Source organism: Myxocyprinus asiaticus, chromosome 9, assembly GCF_019703515.2.
Source record: "Myxocyprinus asiaticus isolate MX2 ecotype Aquarium Trade chromosome 9, UBuf_Myxa_2, whole genome shotgun sequence".
In the NCBI taxonomy this organism is placed as follows: Eukaryota; Metazoa; Chordata; class Actinopteri; order Cypriniformes; family Catostomidae; genus Myxocyprinus; species Myxocyprinus asiaticus.
The window spans coordinates 2,430,001-2,453,484 of NC_059352.1; the positions used below are offsets into that span (position 1 = coordinate 2,430,001).

The 23,484-nt window shown below is 38.2% G+C and overlaps 1 protein-coding gene across 1 annotated transcript in view; it reads right to left on the reverse strand.

Annotated features, from left to right (window-relative positions):
• Positions 1 to 23,484, reverse strand: part of LOC127446022 (N-terminal EF-hand calcium-binding protein 1-like) — a 55,568-nt gene that overhangs the window by 11,054 nt on the left and 21,030 nt on the right. Inside the window, exons 3-10 of the mRNA XM_051706627.1 lie at positions 15,526 to 15,634; positions 10,377 to 10,402; positions 9,332 to 9,429; positions 6,493 to 6,629; positions 2,434 to 2,558; positions 2,268 to 2,347; positions 2,122 to 2,175; positions 1,814 to 1,926 (exon numbers count right to left, since the gene is read on the reverse strand). Coding sequence (XP_051562587.1) covers positions 1,814 to 1,926; positions 2,122 to 2,175; positions 2,268 to 2,347; positions 2,434 to 2,558; positions 6,493 to 6,629; positions 9,332 to 9,429; positions 10,377 to 10,402; positions 15,526 to 15,634 — 742 coding nt within the window. The remainder of the gene's footprint in view (positions 1 to 1,813; positions 1,927 to 2,121; positions 2,176 to 2,267; positions 2,348 to 2,433; positions 2,559 to 6,492; positions 6,630 to 9,331; positions 9,430 to 10,376; positions 10,403 to 15,525; positions 15,635 to 23,484) is intronic.

The following is a 23,484-nucleotide window of genomic DNA, read 5'->3' on the forward strand; positions in this document are numbered from 1 at the left end:
AAAATATGTCTTATTAGCTGGTAAGTAGTATATCTTCCGCTGTTGTTTTGACTTATTAAAAAAATGCTGTTTTTAAATAAATAGCATTACAAAAGTTAGGCAACAATGACATTATAACCTGATCTCACAGTGAAATCACAAAGAGTATACAACTTTTCTTTCATCAAAATCGGTATACGTTGACCGAAATTTTGAAACACTGCCCCCAGTGGCCAAAGCGGTAAGTGTTGTAGGGCATATGGGCACGTGGGAGCTCCATTCATGTCCAGGAGAGGTCGCCAAAAGCTAGAAGTGAAGCAAGTTGTTTTCAGCTTTACAGGATGTTATATAATGAGGAGAAAAGCATATATTTATAGATTCTATCCCCCAACCCAAACACAAACCTTACCTTAACCATTAGTGGCGTAAAAAAGTAATATTATATGGAAAAGCGAAACCTCCAAATCATGCTTGTCATTGATTATTCAAACCTGGTTACTGTCTGGGTTTGAACTCTAGTCTCCCATGCAGCTGATGCAATGCGCTGCCAATCATGCCAGGTGGAAATGTAAATAAATTGAAACCACTGCAACATGTCTGATAAGAATGCTGCATGTCAGCACGTCGGCATACAGTCACCGATCCTAGGGTACCGAAACTATCGGAAACATCATGCCGACTTCACGTGTGATCATGTTGGACATTAGACAGAACAATTGCTGGTCATACCAGATACATTCAAACAGTTGAAACTATAATAACTTAGCTAGCAGGCAAATAGACCAAGGTAGTAACTAGTTTAGAGATTGGCATTGTTATAAGCATAAAAGTTTTTTTCCATTGTCCATTCCATTCCTTCCTCAAAAATGAAATTGAAAGCACTGCAGTATCACAATCCATCATAAAATGCCCCATTAGAGTGGCTAATGGTATCTAACATACTACCGCGCTAAGAGAGCTACCTGTCTAACTATCGGTCCAATAAAATATCTTTCCTGTCCAGCAAGACAGTTTTACATCCTTTAAGATCTCGGAGTTGTCGCCACCCCTAAAAAGTCAATACGATGTTGTTTTGTGTTTTATTACGGACTCTGTCGCCTTTCCTTTTTGCTAAAGACTCTTCTGAGGTTTCTTTATTTTGAAAATGGGTGATTCCCCAGAGAGTTGCATTTTTGAATGATCCATGGTTCATTTGTTGTGGCTACAAGCAGATATAGGGATAAAGTTATTAAATTGAATATGTGAAATATTTATTGGAGTACTTGAATTGGGCTTCAAGAGTGACTATTTATCAAAGCAGTAAAAGACTATTTAAATTATTATCTGTGCATAACCTAATTCATATTCATGAGTTTTGTGACATCACAACCAGCTTTGGCTAAGATCAAAAGTTTTTTTCTTTCTGCAGACCATCTAGCACCCCCTTGCGCCCGGTTTGAAAACCGTTGCTCTAGAATACTTGATTGTGATATATTTTTGTATTATGAAAACTAAACTGTACTGTATATTCAAACTACATATCTGATTCCTACATACGTATGTTAGTTTCAAGTCTCTCGTATCACTCAACACTCTCTTTCTTCTCCCATAGTCATTATTGGTCATTTTCGCCAAAAAAAAAACACAAAAAAAACCTCTCCAGATGCTTTGCTTCGGGGTCTATTATTACCCTGTCAGGGTTTATTTTGAGAAACTGACCGGCGGACTGAACATTGTCCATTATATATCATGCTAACTGTACTATGATTGAAATTGTAGTGTAATTGGCATCACTGAGATTCATTACTTCATAATCACTTTATTGTTAAGTGAGTGAATCTGGCGTGTGTCTCACTGTAGGTTGTCGTTTTGATTGGCAGTGGAGTTGGCATAAGTTTTCAGAGCCTTCTGAAACTCCTCAAGATCGTTCTGTGTCACCATCATCTGTCTCTGAACCAGAAGAATGTTCTAGACGGAGACAAAAATATTTAAAATAGGGCGAATTAATCCAACGATGTATCAAACCACAACAAAGTGTTATGGTTGGAAGAAGACAGGTAATAGTAGATATCGGTTTCATGTTTTCATACAATTTCATAGATGAGAGGTATTGAGTGAATGGAGAAGTTTCTTCAAACATCGATTGGTTATGAAAGCACTTACTGATTTATATGTGCTGGACAGAGTATCTTCTTTCAGAGGCTCCAACTTTGGACTCTAGAAATGAAGAATACACCAAAACTGATTCATAAATCACGTTGTCTAATGAATGGACAGATTAAGATATGTTTAAATAAGTAGATGGTTACCTGACACTCCAGTTTGTCAATGAGTTGCTGCAGTCTGTTGATCTGAGAGCACCAGTGTTCATCTGTATCTACGGTAACGCCTGAGATAGAACACACAACGATACACAGTACACAACTCAACTCATAATCAATACATACTGTCTTTGTGTGTGTTTGTGTGTGTTACCAGTAGTGAGAATGCCCGAGTATGGATCAGTGGGTGAAAGACACATGTTCTTTTGCACTCGACGGCCACATCTTCTGTTGTTCTTCTGTACGGCCAGATGCTCCGAGACCTTCACATCCTCAACTCTATAGAGAGAGAGAGAGAGAGAGAGAGAGAGAGAGAGAGAGAGAGAGCGAGAGAGCGAGAGAGAGAAAGATTCTTCGTAGCAACTTAAAATTGGTCTTAAATGGCATCACAGAAAAATTAAGGGATGCACCGATACCGATGTGTGTGCCGATACGATATATAATAATTTAGAACACATTTTAACTACAGTCTTGACCAACACAGAATAGGAATCGTTTGAAAGCTTAGAAGCTCTACTTTACAATGCATGTAGCGCTTTCGAATTTGCAGACAAATCAGAAGTGTTCTGATTTGATTCTTTATAAAAACGTTTGCACTGTACATGCTATTACAATCAGTAAAAACATCAGACTCATCAAATAGCCATGTGTCATATGTTGTTGGAAAGCTCTCAAACAGTTTTACTCACAGACAGAAATATAGCAAGTAATAGCCAAGTACATGTCTTTGACAATTATGTTGGTGTTGCATATATGCTGTGTTTTTGCTTATAATTTCACGAAAAATAAACAGAACATAAAATATCACATAATATTACTTAGAGGAGGTGATTATCTTTCAAATGAACCCACACACAAGGTCATGGGATGTATAGATCATTAGATAATCCACACAAAGCACAATGTTACATATGGCCACCAGGAGATGGCGCCAAATACATGACACAGACTCAATGATGACTCAAATGGCACAGAATGAAACGCATTCTGTGAAATCTCATTACTAAAATCATGTCTGCATGCTATACAAACCTTTAGTCATTGTTGTGTTTGCATGTGAAATTAGTTCTTATGTACAACTATTATGTTTTATTTGTTTGGAGAGGCTTTTGGACACTTGGAGATGTTTTTGGACACTATGATAAATTATTTTTGTAATGCTATAACTTTTGATTGCTTTGTCGTATCAACACAAAATGTTCCTCAGTTACAGTTGATATGATTGGGAACAAAACAAAAGCGGTTTTTGGAGCCACCTTATTTGCAACCAGAGATATATTTTGTCAAATAATATATATATATATATATATTAGCAGTTTCTTAGGGTCTCAGAATATATCATAATCTATATCGTTAAAATAACTGAAACGTTTTCTTTACAATGATACCAAACACTTGACCCTCCTTTTCTTTTTCATTTTTTTCTCTTTTTTTATTTATTTATTTATTTATTTTTGGTATAAGCCTTTAATTTTGGGTATACCACTGAAACAGGAAATCTTTAAAAACAACTTCAGAGATTAAAGGGATAAAAGGTTTTCTTAAGGTACCAAATTAACTTTTAAAGGGTTAACAAGATAAAAATTAAAAAGAAAAAATAACTTCAGAAGCAAAATTTCCAGAAAGTATTAAGACTTGTCTTCAGAGAATGCATTTTAAATAGGAGCTGAAACTGTTAGTAGACAGAGCGGATGACAGGTATGACAAACCACAGCTGCTATAAGAGAGAACACAGTGTCTGAACTTCACCTTTCACTGCCAAGAATTTATGAACAAGAGAACATCACTGAATGTAAATAACTTTTAGAGCACTATAACCCTCTTGACGTCACCTCACATATGTTCACATGACTCAAACTGTCTCTCAAGACTGTTAATCTTCTGTTAATATCGTCACAATCACCATAGTCGCCAGTAATTGTTGCAATCTTTCTTCTCTTCTGCAGTACCTCAAGCCGTAACATCAAGGAACAGTTCATATATTAACTACTGGACCGCAATAAACACAGTTTTCAGGGTTGTTTATGGGTAACCACTTAACTGTACAGGCAATCTAGTTATGAAACAGTCGCACTAATGAGCCTTTTTGTTTGACAAATGGGAATTGGATGCAGGCAGAACTGAAAGCACAAATGGCTTTTTCACTTATTGAGCGATCAGTAGCGAACAAAAACATATGCAAACATTTTTACAGCCATGCAGATTTCTGTTGCATAAGGACTCCTCTGAGAATAACAACGCAAGAATGTTGTGTCTGTGACAAATCATTTGTGAGGATCGACTAACCCACAGATGAGCAAGAACAAGAATTAGATGCAAGCAGCAATTATGGGGCCAAGCACCGAAATGGAAAGCATTGCACAACATTAACCACAACCCAAAGATCACATATGACATAAAGCATAAACACACACAACATTACACCTCGCCTCAGGATGGATATAAACCTACGACTTTACGTTCAACAGGTTACTGGACAGTCACCAAATGGACATACCAAGCGTAGAGCAATCAAAGCCAATCATCATAGTCACAATAATCAACTTTGTATTCATGTATCTATCAAAATTTGATTGTAGAAAAGCCCAGCAACCATATAGTAAGCCCAATGCAAAGATCTCTGTAACAACAGAAATTTTAACTGCATGATTTGTCAAAATGGGGATTCAAACCCACAACCCATGACATGATAAACCAGTGCTTTAACACACGGAGCCACACAGTTGACATGACAGGCTGATGTTAGAGAGACATCGCAACGTTAGAGTCAGCACACAAGTGTGGATTATTTTTTTAATTATAGGTGGCGCTGTCTCAAAACTGTTCAGATTTTCTCAGGACATGATGTTTATGATGCATTATTATTATTATTATTATTTAATCTGACAAGCTTTTAAAAGATATATCACTTTTTAATAAAATTCTATGTGGCGAGGGACAGTATGGCTGACATGAGAAAAATTGGTATCGTTGAAATCCACATGATCTAAGGAAGACACCAATCCCATGATTTTAGGACATACGGTTCAAAAGTTACGGGCAAAAAATACGGGCCTTTTTTTACATCTTTTGACCTATAGGTGGTGCTGTCTCCAAACTTTACATGTACCCTCAGATCATGGCCCTGATGAAGCATACCAAGTTTCATTTTGATAGGACAAACAATAAGAAGAACAATAATAATATTAATGGATACAATAGGGGCTACGCACCTTCAGTGCTCGGACCCTTATCATAAACAAAACAGAAGACATACATGTCTGGAGCTCGCTGCTTTATGTTCTCATTTATATAAATTCTCGGATCTGACACAGGTTGATGTTCCACTATGGACGACAGAATGTACACTCCTAAAAATAAATGTTCTTTAGTGGTTCTTTACAGCACAACAGGTTCATTAAAGAACTCTTTTTCTTATCGACAACCATTTTGATAAAGTTCTTTAGTTGCGTTATGGTTCTTTGGAGATTATTACTGAAGGAACTTATATTCTCCTTTGTGGAAACTATATTCTCAATTGTAAAATCTATATTTTTAATTGCGGAACCAACCTATATAAATTGTTTAACCTATATTTGTAATAGCGGAACCTATATTTTTAACTGCAGAAACTATATTTTTAATTGTGGAAACTATATTTTTAATTGGGGAACCTATATTTTAATTGCAAATCCTATACAGGATTTTTAATTGCAGAACCTATGTTTTAATTAAGAAACCTATTTTTATTTGTGAAACCTATATTGTTATTGTGGTACCTATATTTTTAATTGCAGAAACGATCATTTTAATTGCAAAACCAATATTTTTAATTGGGGAACTTCTATTTTTAATTGATGAAACTATATTTCTAATTGTTGAACCTGTAATTTAATTGCAAAACCTATATTTTTAATTGCAAAACCTATATTTTAATCGTGGAACCTATATTTTTAAGAATGTAGGACAAATACAATTGTACACATTTGTGTTTACTTAAAATAAGAAACGTCCCCACAAGGATAGTAAAACCTAAAATCTCCATGAGGAAAACAGCAAATATCAAACTAAAGAAAGGTTTTTGTAAAGTTTAGGTTTAGGGGTAGGGCATAGCTCAATATCATTAGCTCAATATAAAAACAATAGAAGTCAATGTAAAGTTCCCAAAAAGCCGTGAGTTTGTGTGTTTGTGTGTTTGTGTGTTTGTGTGTTTGTGTGTTTGTGTGTAACTCACAGAGTTGTGCTGCTCTGAGCCTCCACGGCCTCCATCGCACACTGTAGAGACATCTGGAGTGACAGCAGCTGACTAGATGATTCCCTCAACATGAAACGTGTCACAAACTGCCCGAGAACTGACGAACCCTGGTACTCCTATAGCAAGAGACAGAGAACACAAATAATGACGATTAATTATTTCCCATTTCCCATTTTCCTTACTCGCTGCATCAACCGATAAGTGTTAAAGACAAGTCCCACCCTCATGGCCATCTACTTAAAAACCTGAAGTATTCCTGTTATCAATACAGAATATAACATGACAAACACAATTAACCTGAGGCTGATAAAGGACGCCATCCACTGACTTTTCTCATGAAGCAGCTTGTAAACAAAACTAACCTCCACTTTATCCTGGACAAACAGACCGGCAGCGTGTCAGATACGATTAATACCCAGGAAACAATCTAAGTGACTATTAGGAGGAGGCAGGTTTCTGCATTAGAGACGATCAGTCTCCAAAAACACAAAGATCTCTGCTGGCAGATACAAAAGATTATAGTGGACTAATGCTGAGCATTTCTGTTCACTGGACTACAAAAGACTTGAGTGCATGTGTCATACTGACAACTTTTATGGTACTTTTATCGTGTTTTTTTGTGTTTTGACAGTTCCTTGTCACTGTATGCTTTTATGTATACAAACATCCATAAACTGAGCTGACATGTGCTTATAAAAATCTTCACTTCGGTTCTGCTGAAGAAGGAAAGTCATACATATCTGGGATGGCTTAAATGTAAGTAAATCATAAGAGGATTTTCATTTTTGGGTGAACTAACCCTTTAAAGTAAGTGCTTTTATAAAATTATTAGCTTCACACCATCCAAAAATTGGCCCCATTGATTTCCATTGATTTTCTCCCCAATTTGGAATGCCCAATTTCTACACCTTGTGGTGGCGTAGTGACTCGCCTCAATCCAGGTGGCGGAGGATGAATCTCAGTTGCCTCCGCGTCTGAGACGTCAATCCGCGCATCTTATCCCGTGACTTGTTGAGCGTGTTACTGCGGAGACATAGCGCATGTGGAGGCTTCACGCTATTCTCCGCTGCATCCACGCAGAACTCACCACACGGCCCACCGGGAGCGAACCACATTATAGCGACCACAAGGTGGTTACCCCATGTGACTCTACCCTCCCTAGCAACCGGGCCAATTTGGTTGCTTAGGAGACCTGGCTGGAGTCACTCAGCACGCCCTGGATTCGAACTCGCGATTAGTATTTTTTTTACGTCATGTGCTTTATTTTACATCATTTTATTTATGAAGTACACTCAAAAAATTCTTTATTTAATACATTTCCATCAAATTAAATTAAGCAATCTTTAACATAATTAAATGAAAAAACTAAATATTTTACGTTTTATATATATATATATATATATATATATATTTATTTATTTATTTATTTTTTGTTCCAGGGTAGTAAGTGTTATTTCCTAATTGCTTATGCCTCAAAAGTATAGAAAATGGCTATTATTCCCCACAAACATTGCTTTTGTAACCAGGACAGTGATATTTTGAAATGTACCTATTTCCAATGAGAAAACGGGCGAATTTGTGTCTTTTCGTTCACATAAAGTCAGAAAAAAAAAACATATGAATCCAAATTAACATGTATTTATACTAAAGTAATATTCAAAGCCGTGCTGCTCCATAATGGTAACAAGTACACGTCTCTTCCCCTGGCTCACTCGGTGCACCACAAAGAGGATTGCAACAGCATCAAGACCTTGCTGGACACCTTGAAGTATGATGAGTACGGCTGGGAGGTCATAGGAGACTTCAGAATGGTGGCATTCCTCATGGGTCTCCAAGCCGGTCTTACCAAGTTTCCCTGCTATCTTTGCCTTTGGGACAGCAGGGACACCAAGGCGCACTACCACAGGCGGGACTGGCCACAGCAGACCGAGTTCACTGTGGGGAGGAACAACGTCAAGTGGGAGCCACTGTGGACCCCCGGAAGGTGCTGATGCCACCACTGCACATCAAATTGGGCCTTATGAATCAATTGGTCAGAGCTCTAGATAAGGAGTCCGCAGCCTTCAAGTACCTTCAAGACTTCTTCCCTAAGCTGTCTGAGGCAAAGGTCAAAGCCGGTGTCTCCATTGCACCACAAATAAAGAAGGATTTTGGATTCATATGTTGTTTTTTTCTGACTTTATGTGAGCGAAAAGACACAAATTCGCCCATTTTCTCATTGGAAATAAGTACAAAACATCACTGTCCTGGTTACAAAAGCAAAGTTTGTGGGGAATAATAGCCATTTTCTACACTTTTGAGGCATAAGCAATTAGGAAATAACACTTACTACCCAGGAACAAAAATTGTGTTACATAGTGTAATAAGTTTAAGTTTAACGAGTTGAAATAAGTTTAAAATGTACACAATTCAATTTAATGGAAATCTGTAGTGAAATTGAAATACGTAACTCTTAAAGATACGCTTAAATATTTTTAGAGTGTAAGGAGAATTACAGAAAACTCAGGATACATATATTCAATAGAATTTGCAAGGAATTGTCATGAAAACAATGTCTCAATGCAATTCAGCTGGGGCCATGATGCTTGAAAACACACCTCTTATTCACACAGGAACTGCGTTTTTCTAAATCGAAAATGGACACTTTCGAAAACGCTCTCTATTACTCCATACTTTGGAAAACAAATGAGTTTTCAAAATTAAATGGATTAGTATGGATGTGGCCTTAATGGTCCTAAAAAAAGGCTTCATTTTCTTTATGCAAAATATAATTTTTGGGGGTGAAATGAATAAATGTTCACCCATTTTTCTTGATTACCTCCTTCGTCTTGTCCATGGCCTTTAGCACGGCAACATTGAGTTTCTCTAAAGCAGAGAGAACATCCAGATATTCTCCAAGATGCTGAGAAAAGTAATCTGAAAACAGCAGGCAACAGAGAGAGAGAATTATTGAGCAGAACACCAAATATGAGTCATACAAAGAAAGTAAGAAATGTCTGAAATAAACAAGCTTCACGGTCTGTTTTATCGAAGATTTGTCCTTCATCACTCACAAACACACACTCTCAGAAGTAACTCTGGACTGCTCTTAAAGTGAAGGCTGTGGCGCTCTTTGGCTCAGCTGTTCGATATTTGCTTGAGTACACGAGCCAATGAATTATGCAGCTCTCTGTTCTGGGAAGAGGAAGGTTTCTTCCTTCCAGATCGTTGCCTGTTGACTAATATCAGTGTCTTTAGCCCCTGGCCTATTCGAGCACAAAGCAAGATTCAGTCTGTGTCCCAATTCACAGATTTAAACTACAGAACAAGAACACACATGCACCCAAATCCTTCACTAGCAACTATACTGATCTGTGACATCAAAGACAGCAGACAGAGAAAAATTCACGCTTCAAGTTCGATTCAAGTCCATTTCATGTTTTCCAGAAAAACTGTGCACTAGTGAAACTTCCACAATTTTATTTATTTACTTTTTTCATTTTTGCAGACTGATATTACATGGTTTATTACATGTATCACGGCAGTTCTGAGATCAAATGTCCACTAGGTGGCGCTAAAAGCGAGTTACATTTTCTCCCAAACAGATGATGTTTTTAAGGTTAATGCTCTATCGAGTTTTAAATCAACCAAACCGACCTCCCTACCCTAAACCTCAAACCTAAACCTAACTGATAGTGTCAGAAAAAGCAAATGTGAGATGAAAAACACAATTGCACCATTTTGTGGTGCTTCTATGACACTTTCGGCTCATGTGTCGACAAAATAATGTTCTTAACCTTTAGTTGATTTCTCTTCCTGCTACCAGAAACCCTATTTCTATTTTCTTTTCAGTATGATCATTTAAAGGAATTATCCACACCTACCTGATAGTTTGTCTGTATCAAGGTTACTGGAAAGGAAAGAGGAGAGAGAGACAGAGAGAGACAATAAAATAATGAGACAAAAACGTTAATTGAATTGGAGAGGAGTCAAGGATTTGAAAGTGGTGTCATTAGCGAGGAGTATATGTGGGCTGGCCGCAGCTTTGCCAGATTTTTAAAGTGTAAACAGAACAATTATGATCCGTTCTTGTTAACATCACTGGGCTGAGGTGAAATTTCTCAACAGATGGTAACTTGCTGAGATAATGATCTTGCTAATGGAATAAAACAAGAGTATGAGTATAACTAAATATACTTACAGACCTTATGACTTTTGCAAACCTCAGACTTACACTTCAGTATTTCAACCAATTTCATATATGGTGCACAAATCGATTTATCAATCTGTCTGTATGTCTGAGCAATGTTCTGGTAACGTTAGTTTATTGTTATAAAAATTAAAACCTTATAATAGCCATTGTGGAACGTTCTGTATAAGTTCTTATGAGATTGCCAGAAAAACCTCCCTGCAACATTCTGGGAACATTAGTTTATGGTTATAAAAAAATAAAAACCTAAAAATAACATTAGAAAATGTTCTGTATAAGTTATTTTTAGATTGTCAGAAAAACCTCCCTGCAACATTCTGGTAACGTTAGTTTATGGTTATAAAAAAATAAAAACCTAAAAATAACATTAGAAAACGTTCTGTATAAGTTATTTTTAGATTGTCAGAAAAACCTCCCTGCAACATTCTGGTAACGTTAGTTTATGGTTATAAAAAAATAAAAACCTAAAAATAACATTAGAAAACGTTCTGTATAAGTTATTTTTAGATTGTCAGAAAAACCTCCCTGCAACATTCTGGTAACGTTAGTTTATGGTTATAAAAAAATAAAAACCTAAAAATAACATTAGAAAACGTTCTGTATAAGTTATTTTTAGATTGTCAGAAAAACCTCCCTGCAACATTCTGGGAATGTTAGTTTATTGATATAAAAATAAAACTTAAAAATAACCATTAGAGAACGTTCTGCATAAGTTAATTTTAGGTTGTCAGAAACATCTCCATGCAACGTTCTGGGAATGTTAGTTTATGGTTATAAAAATAAAACCTAAAAATAACCATTAGAAAACATTCTGTATAAGTTATTTTTAGATTGTCAGAAAAACCTCCCTGCAACATTCTGGGAATGTTAGTTTATTGATATAAAAATAAAACCTAAAAATAACCATTAGAGAACGTTCTGCATAAGTTAATTTTAGGTTGTCAGAAACATCTCCATGCAACGTTCTGGGAATGTTAGTTTATGGTTATAAAATAAAACCTAAAAATAACCATTAGAAAATGTTCTGTATAAGTTATTTTTAGACTGTCAGAAAAACCTCCCTGCAACATTCTGGGAATGTTAGTTTATTGATATAAAAATAAAACCTAAAAATAACCATTAGAGAACGTTCTGCATAAGTTAATTTTAGGTTGTCAGAAACATCTCCATGCAACGTTCTGGGAATGTTAGTTTATGGTTATAAAATAAAACCTAAAAATAACCATTAGAAAATGTTCTGTATAAGTTATTTTTAGACTGTCAGAAAAACCTCCCTGCAACATTCTGGGAATGTTAGTTTATTGATATAAAAATAAAACCTAAAAATAACCATTAGAGAACATTCTGCATAAGTTAATTTAAGCTTGTCAGAAACATCTCCATGCAACGTTCTGGGAACGTTAGTTTATGGTTATAAAAAAATAAAACCTAAACATAACCATCAGAGAACGTTCAGTTTACGTTTTTGGGAATTGGTTCCCAAAAAAATAACCAAAAGGGAAATGCTAACGTTAAAGGAACGTTCTGTGTTTGCTGGGTATCTCTAGTATCTAAATTACCCCATTAGAAAATTGTCCTGCATACACATTATCTAGTGTATAAATGTCAAACATGTACTTAAACACCATTTGCCAGTATAGTTACTAGTATAGAGACAACATGCCACAGAATAAAGCCTGGAAATTCACACCATCCCACATCGATTTGATTGTGCATTTTTATGCTAAATTCCATATTCATATTCTTACGCAGACAGAAACTTATCTAAAATACCCTCAGTGATTCTTGTCACATTGACTCACCATCACAGTCAAAATACAATTATTAAATAAAATAGACTCTCAGGCTCTAATTGCCTAGAGTGCTCCCAGATAGCATTAATGGACTTTTAATATTTCTGCAAGACTGAGCGCCAAAAAAAAACTAAAGCTGAAAAGGGACTGGATAATGAATTGGGTAATGAAAGAAAAACTACAGGTTGTCAAAACTGATGTTTAATAACACCACTTTGCACAGACTATAAAACTTTATTTGAATTTTACTTGATTTTGCACATGAATTTATGGAATAGGCCATTTTAAAGGAGCAATAAAACAGTGAAACAGTGTTTGCAACCCCTTTTACTTCCATATTCTGACACGTTCCTGAGCGAAATAGGATATTTAATGAGAAAAAAATGTTAGTGAATAAATTAGATGGTGAAAAGTGGTCTTTATGTGGCAAATCGTTAAAAAATAGGATGCTTGGTGACATCAGTTTTTCTTTGAAATAGCATGCACCACAGAATTGTCCACAATAATAAAAAGAATAATAGTAATACACTTTATTCTTATATAGCGGGCCCTGTTTGTAGAGCGCTAGCGCTAAGTGCAGTGCTATGCTTTAAGTCATATATGCAAAGTCAGTGGGCATGGCCATAAAGTTTTGGTATTTTCGTGCAAGCATGCGCTAAGTCTAGGCGCAAGTGGGTTTGGTGAAATTGCTCAAGCAAAACGCTAATGGGCTGGGTCAAGTGCAATTTAATTCTGAGGTTATTCCACCATCTGGGTCTCTTTATATAGTCCATTCCCTGTCAAACACCATGCATATAAAAGGAGCGTGTCACTGTCATAGAAAAATGCCTGACGCAGTTAATGCACAAAAGAACGTATGTCCATATTTCTATTCTTCTAATTCATTGCATACAGTCCATTTACATTACCAACTTCTTATTAATGTGCATGTCTTTGTTTATATCTCCCAGGGGAATGGGAGGTCTGTGGGGGCATACCCAGCGGAGCGGCTCCCATTGGGGTCCCCAAATCACACCCAGTGCTAACCGACGTGGCCTCAAACCCGTAGGTACCTCTCCGCTTCCGACGGCCACGATCGCTGTCTTACGTGCTTGGGCGCTGCCCATGCGGAGACAGCGTTCGTGGATGGGTCATGTCCTCACTGCGAGAACATTACCATGGCAACATTGCGGTCACGGATTTCCTGCCTCAGAGGGAGAGCCATCCCAGCGGCTCCCCACCACGGTCCTTCTACCTACGGGTTTGAGGCCGCTTCGGTTAGCACTGGGGGTGATTTGGGGACCCCAATGGGAGCCGCTCCGCTGGGTATGCCCCCACGGACCTCCCATTCCCCAGGGAGATACTGTTTAAACAAAGGCATGCGCATTAATAAGAAGTTGGTAGTGTAAATGGACTATACGCAATGAATTAGAAGAATAGAAATATGGACTTACGTTCTTTTGTGCATTAACTGCATCAGGCATTTTTCTATGACAGTGACACTCTCCTTTTATATGCATGGAAAATGGGGTTCAGGATATGGATGTTGGCTATTATTAATCATTTTCATCTACTGACACACAAATCATGGCTAGTATTAACAGTGATTGTATCAGCCTTCCAGGTTAGACTGTGGATCGAGAGATTTTTGCATGCACTTCACCTCTACCAGTCGATTTTGATTTGGAAAAAATTAATTAATTTATTGAAACACGAAAAAATGTAACCAAAAATATTTCTAAATTAAAATTTAAACAAAATGAAAATATAATCAAAATAATGAAGTGGTCAAAAAAATCATACCGAATCCAAACATTTTACTCTCTCCAACTTCTTCCACCGGTCCCTTTTGTAGTGACTCAAAAATCACTCTAGGACAACAGGTGGAAAAATGCCAATATAAATTAGATCATAAATACAATTGTAAACATAGCCTAAAAATAATATTAAAAATACTTGAAAAATAAACCATGAACTATAATTCTCTCATAAATATTTGTCACATAAAATGGCTGCAACAGTGATTGGCAGGGACATCATTTGTTGTTCCACTATATTTTCAGAGTTTGGACCTGAACTTTATTACCACCTGCTGGTGGAATCTCCAAACTGCAAATACAGGAACTGAGTTTAGACTTTGCACTGAAACCAGACAAGCTTTTGAAACGTCTTAGTGCAATTACCTATTTCTGAGGAACACACACACAGATAGCGCAAACACTTGCACTCTCGCGATAATTGGATAAGACGTAGCACTTGATTGTTGCGCATAACGCTACAGAGTGCAGTCATGAAGGGTAAAAACAAGATATGTTTACATTTATGCATTTTGCAGACACTTTTATCCAGAGTGACTTACAGCACACTTATTACTGGGACAAGTAGAATTGTTTGAAGTAGAATTGTACAAATGTGGCCATACTCTTGGGACCCATTTTTCATTTCCACAACTCCTGCCCAGTGGCACAAATCACATTTATCTTTGGGATAAAGAAAAAATAAGGTAATTCTCCTTCTAGATAAAGGCCAAGAGCCCGCAAATCTACAGACCAGTTTAATGTTTTAATGAGGAATTCAAATGCATACGATGCAAAGAGCAGAACCTTATATTTAGACTCATTTACTACACACATGTGAATACAGTTATTACTCAGTGGCCAGTCACTGATTGCACAACTATTCTATCCTTTCAGCTCAAAGTGTTTTGAGTCAGGATCTTTGTGTGTGTGTGATGCAGAGCTGCAAAGCAGTTCTTTTGTGCAGTCAAATTTGCTGCTTTGTTCAGTCAATGCCTCGGCTTCCTGGAACACAATTTTCATGCTTTGAATCGTACATGCCACCTCGGGTAATACTTTGATCCTCCTGCGTATGAACATTTGGCTTATTCATCTTCCATGTAGACAACTCAAAAAGCCACTGCATGTGGTGCAATATAGTAATCATGCCCCTCTGAAAAGTGACTAATTAAGGAATTAAATCAAAATGTACAGTTGTCAAGGATACAGGTCAGCTAAGGCTAAATTGTGCGTTTGTGATGTTTGAGGGACATACTTTGTCTGTCGTCCATCGATAGAGTAGAACAGCTCCCGAAGCTCGTCTGTTGTGAGTATCCCATCAGCAAAATAAGCTTTAAACTCCTCAAAAGACAGCTTACCATCATCTACAACAAGATATGAGAGAAAAGATGACAGAGTATTAGCAACAAATCTTCTTTTGCACTCTAACTGAAATACTGACAATGTTCGGAATGGAATACTAGTGTACTCCATACTGAATACTGCATAGTGTACATTGTATACAGCCTACTATTTTTCTAAAATAGTATGTGAAACCGAATGCATAAAGTAACAATGAACATTTCAAACAATATTACGCTACATTGTCACATGACCTCATCACGTTGCGTGTTTAATTCAGCGTCCTATTGGAAATAATACATTGCACTTCTGAAAAAAACAAACAAAAAAACAGCTTAAACTAGCCAAAGCTGGTCAGAGCTGCGTTTCCCAAAAGCATCGTAAGTCTAAGTAGATCGTAGAAGTCACTGGCGCCAGTTGTCTCTGTGATCAACTTATGCTTGCGATGCTTTTGAGAAACGCAGCCCAGGTTGGTCTGGTTTGCTGGTTTTAAAGGGATTTTGGGCAGTTTTCAGTTTGTTTGGCTGGGAGACGAGCTAAACCAGTTCAGGATTGTTAAAGCTGGGTTTTTTTTAAATTTCTTTTATAGCTGGAATATTTGAGTGATTCTCACATGGGCGTAGATTTGGCTTGAACATTTTGGGGGGGGGGGGGGGGGTCGCAGCGTGAAGCATTTACATATTTCCATTGATCATGGTATAAATAATGGATGGGGGGGGGGGGTTGTACTTGCTTGTTTTGATTATTATTATTATTATATATATATATATTTATTTTTTTATTTTTTTATTTATTTATTTATTTTTTGCAGAGAAGCCAAGGATTTTTTTTAGCGACTTGAGAAGGTTACGAAAACGACTTTCGGGAGCGACTTCCAATGAGAGTGAAAAGTAGGCTTCATTTTCTGTATGAAAAATATAATTTCTTATTTCTTTTGATTTTGGAATAAAATACACACAAAAAAATATTTTAAGATTTCCGCATTTAAAAATGAAATTAATAATACTAAAATATAAATATAATGTATTTTAATAACTTATACAGGTGCATTAAATAAAATATAAAATAAAATAACAAAAATTAGGCTTAATTTTCTATATGAAAAATAACTTCCTATTTCTTTTGATTTTGGAGTAAAATACACACAAAACATTTTTTATTTTAGCCTAATTTAAGATTTATGTATTTAAATATTAAATAAATAAAAATATAATACAATACATTTTAATAATATATACAGGTGCATTATATAAAATATAAAATATAAATAACTAAAATATTCTTATACTTATTTAAAAAAGTCATTCATTTAATTTTGTTACATTTACTCAATTCGATGTAATGAATTTTGTAATTCAATTGTAACGTGTAAATCTTAAAAATAGGCTAAAATGTTTTTTTAGTGTAGGTTTAGGACATGTTCTTGTCAGGTTTCTTGAGAATCACCAATTTTTCATTTTTTATCCAATTTTATGTGAAATGTCACAACTTTAGCAGTCTGATCAAATAATGAACACAGAAACAGGTGTTAAAAATCACAGTTGAAATTCCTGCTGAAAAACAAAATAATTCTTGGACCAACTTTATGTTAGGTGTCTTTAACTACTATGTACTTAAGCATTTGATACAATGTTCCTATTATTTACATATGTGTAATGGCATTGTACTTACATTTAAAATAAATCTGTAGATACACTGTTAAGCTCACCCCTAACCCTAAACCTAAACCCTAACCCCAAACCTACTCCTACATGCAGTGCATGCAATGTATTGCAGAAATAGTAGTATAGTATAGTAGTACGGTAGTAATGCTATTCCGAGCATTTTCTTTACAGCCCACGGCAACCAATCTTTATCAGGTCTGATGAACACCTGGGCAATCTGATACAGATGTCGTATATCAACCTTGATACATATGAACTGCCATCTGGCTTTAGTGCATTTGCTCTTATTATGAGGAAAAGTGGAGAAGCTGTCATCTATCAAGTGCCCAAAGAGAAAAAAGCAAGTATACACAGAGTAGCTTTGACAGCACTCATTCATGATGACATCACAGCTGTCAGATCATCTAAAACACTCTAAATATAACAAATCTTCTCATTAGTGTTGATTTTATCACATCCCACAGGATTTTCATTTTCAGTGAGGATAGGAAAGTGACTTGACACTGGAAACTTGTCGCATCACAACCAGTTTGGACACAGTATCGGTTGAAGAAGATCAGATTAAACTCAGAGGAAGTAATTTCTGGGCAAAACCTGCACCGGGTCACTTTCAGTGATGTATAAAGTTACTTGCCCTGTGAACTTTTTTATTGGAACAGAGAAAAGTTTCAGATATAAATCAAAGGGAGATTGCAGAAAGAGGCAGTGTGTCTCCACGGCGAGAGACGTTTGAGATCAGTGGAGGCCGACTCATTTATTTCAAGTTTGCCAGTTCAATCCTCTTTGAAAAGTACACTGTAAGAAAAATGAATCACACAAAGCACACATAGCTGACAATAATTAGGATGATTAGGTGGGTTCCATATATTTTAAGTTATATCTTCAAATAAATAACTCTACTCTCATCAATTATCAATAATAAATACGTTATTTCATGAAGGGGCATGCAAAATATTTAGTGGTGTTCTCCAAGGCTGGCATCACTATTACTATTGCTTAACACTTTACAATAAGGTTCAATTGTTAAAGGGATAGTTCACCCAAAATTGAAAATTCAGTCATTGTTTACTCCCCCCTGTGTTGTTATAACCCTATATGACTTTCTTTCTCTTTTTCTTAGCACAAAGGGAGAAATTGTGAAAAAAATGTTTGTGCTCAGTGATGTCATACAATGGCAGTTTATGGTGACCACCTCTTCAAGCTTCAAAAGAACACAAAAGTATAATTCAGAAGTCTGATAAATTATTCCATGAGACTCATGATTGTTATGAAAGCATACGATAAGATTTGGTGAGAAACAAACTGAAATCGAATGTATTATTTAGTGAAAATATTCACTGACCGTTGATCTCCTGTGTGCGTTCATGATAGGACATGAGAGCAACAGTTCACGTAGACCCTTCGCGACATTGGGGCGTTCAAGTGAAAACTCGTTATGTTTATTTAAAAACAGGTCGTCCACAGCGATAGTGACAACAGAACACAACACAGCTGCACACAAAACAGATAACGGAACTTGTGCTGTCTGAAGAGTTTGTAGTCGAAGAATTGGTGCATTTCTATGCCCAGCCAAGTGTTTCTAACACTTGTTTGTTTTTAAGCAGGGTCCTAGTGAAATCTGTTTTATTTTTTCCCCAAATCCTTTTAATTTTTTATTATTTTTCAAGAATTCCATGTTCCCTATCTGTCACTCACTCGATGTTGTGTCGAAGTAGTGACACTAGGGGTCACTCTTGGGAGCCCCAAACACCTCTGATCTTTGAGAAAAGGCCAATGAGAATTAAAGAGTGGAATTTGCATGCCACTTCCCCCGACATACGGGTATAAAAGGAGCTGGCTTGCGACCACTCATTCAGATTTTCTCTTCAGAGCCGAGCAGTTGTGTTTCAGCGAGCTGAATTCCTCCGCCGATCCATTCACCTCTACAAAGCTGTTGGATTTACGGCACATTAAAGCAGCTTCTCCCCCTCTTGCACCGGTTGAGTGGGCGCTTCAGCAGACTAAAAGAGTATTTTCTTCCTCTGAAAGAGTATATTTTCCTTCTAGAAGAGTGGCACTCATGGAGAGCATCTTTTTAAAGATGCCTTCCCATTTGTGTATAATTCCTGGTTGCAGTCGTTACCTCTCCGCTTCTGACGGCCACGATCGCTGTCTTACATGCTTGGGCGCTGCCTCACTGCGAGAACATTACCATGGCAACATTGCGGTCGCGGATTTTCTGCTTCAGAGGGAAAGTCACCCCAGTGGCTCCCCACCACGGTCCTTCTACCTATGGGTTTGAGGCCGCGTCGGTTAGCACTGGGGGTGATTTGGGGACCCCAATGGGAGCCGCTCCGCTGGGTATGCCCCCACGGACCTCCCATTCCCCAGCACACTTGTTCGTCCCGGTCGAGTTCTGGGATGAGACCGCCGGCTTGTCTCAGGGCGAGTTCGCGGTCTTATGCAGGGCTTGCGAAGAGGATGAGCTGTCAATCGCAGCATCGGAGAGTTGGCTCGTCCAGTCTGACACTGAGGACTCGGCTGGGCTCCCACCTTTGGGTGTGGTCGCCCAGTCGCAGACCGACATGGAGCTGGCGGCCATGCTTGCCCGGGCGGCTGCGAGTGTCAGGCTGGAGTGGAACCCTCCACTCCCCCCTGAACACTCGCGGCTTGACGATTGGTTCCTGGGCCTAGAGTGCCGCTCATGGCCATGCTCCACCCTGGTCCCTTTCTTCCCGGAGGTGCATGAGGAGCTTATGAGGTCATGGCGAGCCCACTGGGTCATTGATGCCAATGCTTTGGCATATCACGCCCAGGACGTGCCACCCCCCTTAGGGCTACGAGCACACTCTACTAGGAGCCTCTTTAGCAGACATCTGCAGAGCAGCGGGCTGGGCAACACCCAACACCTTTGCAAGGTTCTACAATCTCCGGGTTGAGCCGGTCTTGTCCCATGTGTTGTCAGGTATGAGCAGGTAAGTTGCGGGACAGCTGGCCGGGTGTACCGCTTGCGTATAGCACCTTTCCCCTCCCAGTGGCGAAGATGTGCGCTTTTTACCCCCAGTCGTGTTCACGAGGTCGTGGACCCTGGATGTCCTAAACTCGATGCCAGCCCAGTACGTGTGCTATTAGGCCCTGTACTGGGGTAGGTGCTCCACATGCACTGGTTGCCTGCTTGTAACCCTGTGTAATGTATCTTCCATGAGACAGTTTCTCTGTTGGTAAACCCGCATCTACCTTGGGCAGAGTTTCCCTCTGCCACCGGTCGCCATGTTGTAGAGCTCCTCCTCCCCCTGGGTAGGACCTACCATGGGGATTACTCCACATGAGACACTGCCGACAAGACTTGGTAAGACCATGTGATGAATTTCCACACAATTTCCTCCCCCTCAGGCAGGGTGTGGTCTCTGCTGTGTCTTTCCATTGGGAATGACACCCCCCAATGTGGACACTTATGGCCCCCAGTCGATAAACGATTTCCACTCTTTTTAGGGAGAAAAAAGAGGAGAAGAGGCCACGGCTGGGCTAGCCTGTCCCCATTTTATTTGGGCAGTCGACTTGTCCCCGAGGTGCAGGTGACCGTATGACACTCGTAGGAGCATTGGGGGAGGTTACGTGACGGCCAGGTGCGATGACTACAAGGCACACAGTGGTCTGCTCGTCTCGCACCGCCAGTCCACATAACACAGTTCAGCTTATTGTGGCATTTTGTACAGGGACCCCTAGTGTTACTACATCAACACAACGTCAAGTGAGTGACAGATAGGGAAAGTCTTGGTTACTTTCATAACCTCCGTTCCCTGATGGAGGGAACGAGACATTGTGTCCCTCCTGCCACAACACTGAACTACCTGCTGAAATGGCCGGGACCTTGTCTCGGCTCCTCAGCACCAAACCTGAATAAGTGGTTGTGAGCCAGCTCCTTATATACCCGTATGTCTAGGGGAGTGGCATGCAGATTCCACTCGCCAATTCCCATTGGTGTTTGGGGCTCCCAAGAGTGACCCCTAGTGTCACTACATCGACACAACATCTCGTTCCCTCCATCAGGGAATGGAGGTTACGAAAGTAACCAAGACTTTTCCTATCTGTCACCCACTTGACGTTGTGTTGATGTAGTGACGTTTTAAAGTCTAATTTAATTTCATTATTAAAATGGTGTCTAATCAAAAAAATTCCTTAAACTTTTAAAAATTTTAACAAGTAAAAAAATAGAACAATTACTTATCAACATAACATTGCATTTTTTAACAAACTTTTATTCAGTACAAAAGCACTCTTGCTTGTGATATCTTGCTTAATTTTTATAGTTATTATTACAATCATTATTCATTAATCATTATTTATTATTATTATAATAATTATAATTATTTATACAGTGAGGATTACATTTTTCTCTCAGTTATAATATATTTCTGTTGCAATTTCTTCAATTTCAGGCGTTTAGCTTTTGTTATGAATTGTGCTTTTATTTTGATGTGTATTTTTGACGGACGTTTAACCTCTCTGGATAAACAGTTCGCTACATGGCTCAGTGAGATCGTTAAAGTGCAAATGCTGTGATTTAATTATATAAATTATTTAAAAATAACGCTTCAGTGTGGATTAGTGCTCCGCTCTGTCATCTCCCATACAACACGAATGATTCTCATAGTCTGTGGAGTGTCCAATGTATGAGCTGTCTGCTTCACACATTCATTTAAAGCTCATGCAGCTCTTAGAGACTAAGATTGCAGCATTTCGTGGTTTAATAATCACACTAGGACTAGGGCTGTGCGATATGACGATATATACCGTGGTGACGATATAAATTGTCAATCGACAGAGATTTTGCTATATCATGTATATCGCGATAAGTAACTATCCATGTGCGCAGCGTGACTAACTGTCAGTGGGCACACTTCACGTGAAACTGAAACCAGGCTTGAGCAGGGAATGAATCTGCCAGTTATTTGCATGTGCTGGTTTAACGCCAGATTCACTAAAGGAAATATGCAGATCGGCAATGTCGCAAACACGCCCACAAACTCGTGGCTGATTCTTTGCTATTCTGATTTTTCTGGCTGGTTCTAAGCACTTTACAGCGGAGGATGCAGAAGTCCACCGTGATCCGACTGACACACTCTGTCGGGGCAGCGTCACTGTGATCCAGTCACCTGGATCATCTTTTTAACATTCCGAGGTGCGCTTAACTACACCGCACATCTGTACGTCTCCATCATTTGATGAATGTTTGCTGATGTGATCAAAAGGAAAGTTAAGAAAATGAAGGGGCGCTTGCTATTAAAACAGGTGCGACAACTGGTTTCACAAAAGCTACGGTACGTTTACACGACAACGATTTACTAAAAACGGAAACGTTTTTCCTTTGCGTTTTAAAAAAGTTTTGCATACAGATAACAACATTGTCAAAACGATCCCCATTTATACGGATCCGTGAAAACGACTAAAAACTCTGTATTATGCATACCAGGCCAGTAGTTGGCGATGTCACTTTGTAAAGAAACGCTACGCGCCTGCGCACATAAGCATTCTTCCACAGAGCGGTGAATACAAGCAGTGAAGATGGAGATCGCTGGTTGTAGTAGTGATGCAGTAAATCTACACTTTGCTGGAGAAGCGTCAATAAACTCAAAATCTTGAGCAGCACAAGATTAGTCCGCCATTGTAGTTTTGAATGTCTCGCGGGTTGTTTTGAAGTACTCGCGCACATGCCTATAGACTGAACACGTAATACGCGTGCGCATGACGCCATCGTTTTCACAAATTCACATTTTTGTATGTTTACACGGAGACGATAACTGCATAGTTTTCAAAAACTTGCACTTTGAAACCCGTTTTCAAAAGTTTGCGTTTTCAGGCCCCAAAACGTCGTTGTCGTGTAAACGAACAGCCAAAACACATAAAAAGTTTTCAGTTTTTAGTTGAAAACGTTGTCGTGTAAACAGCCCCTTAATCTGCAAACTGTCACGCAACAATAATCACTTGTGGTAATATGAACAATCTCTTTTAACACTTTAAAATGAAGCACGCTAAAGAATATTATGAAAGCCAAAAGATGTGCTCCGCATTAATTCCGTCTTTTTAAATATTTATTTTTATTTCATTTTTTTGCAAGATCTGTTTATAAATCTGTCAGTAAGTCAGTGTGCAGGTACCGAATTAAGTCTGTGCTCTGTACTACTGGTACTGTAGAATCACTGGTATCATTACATCTTTTTTATTTTAGT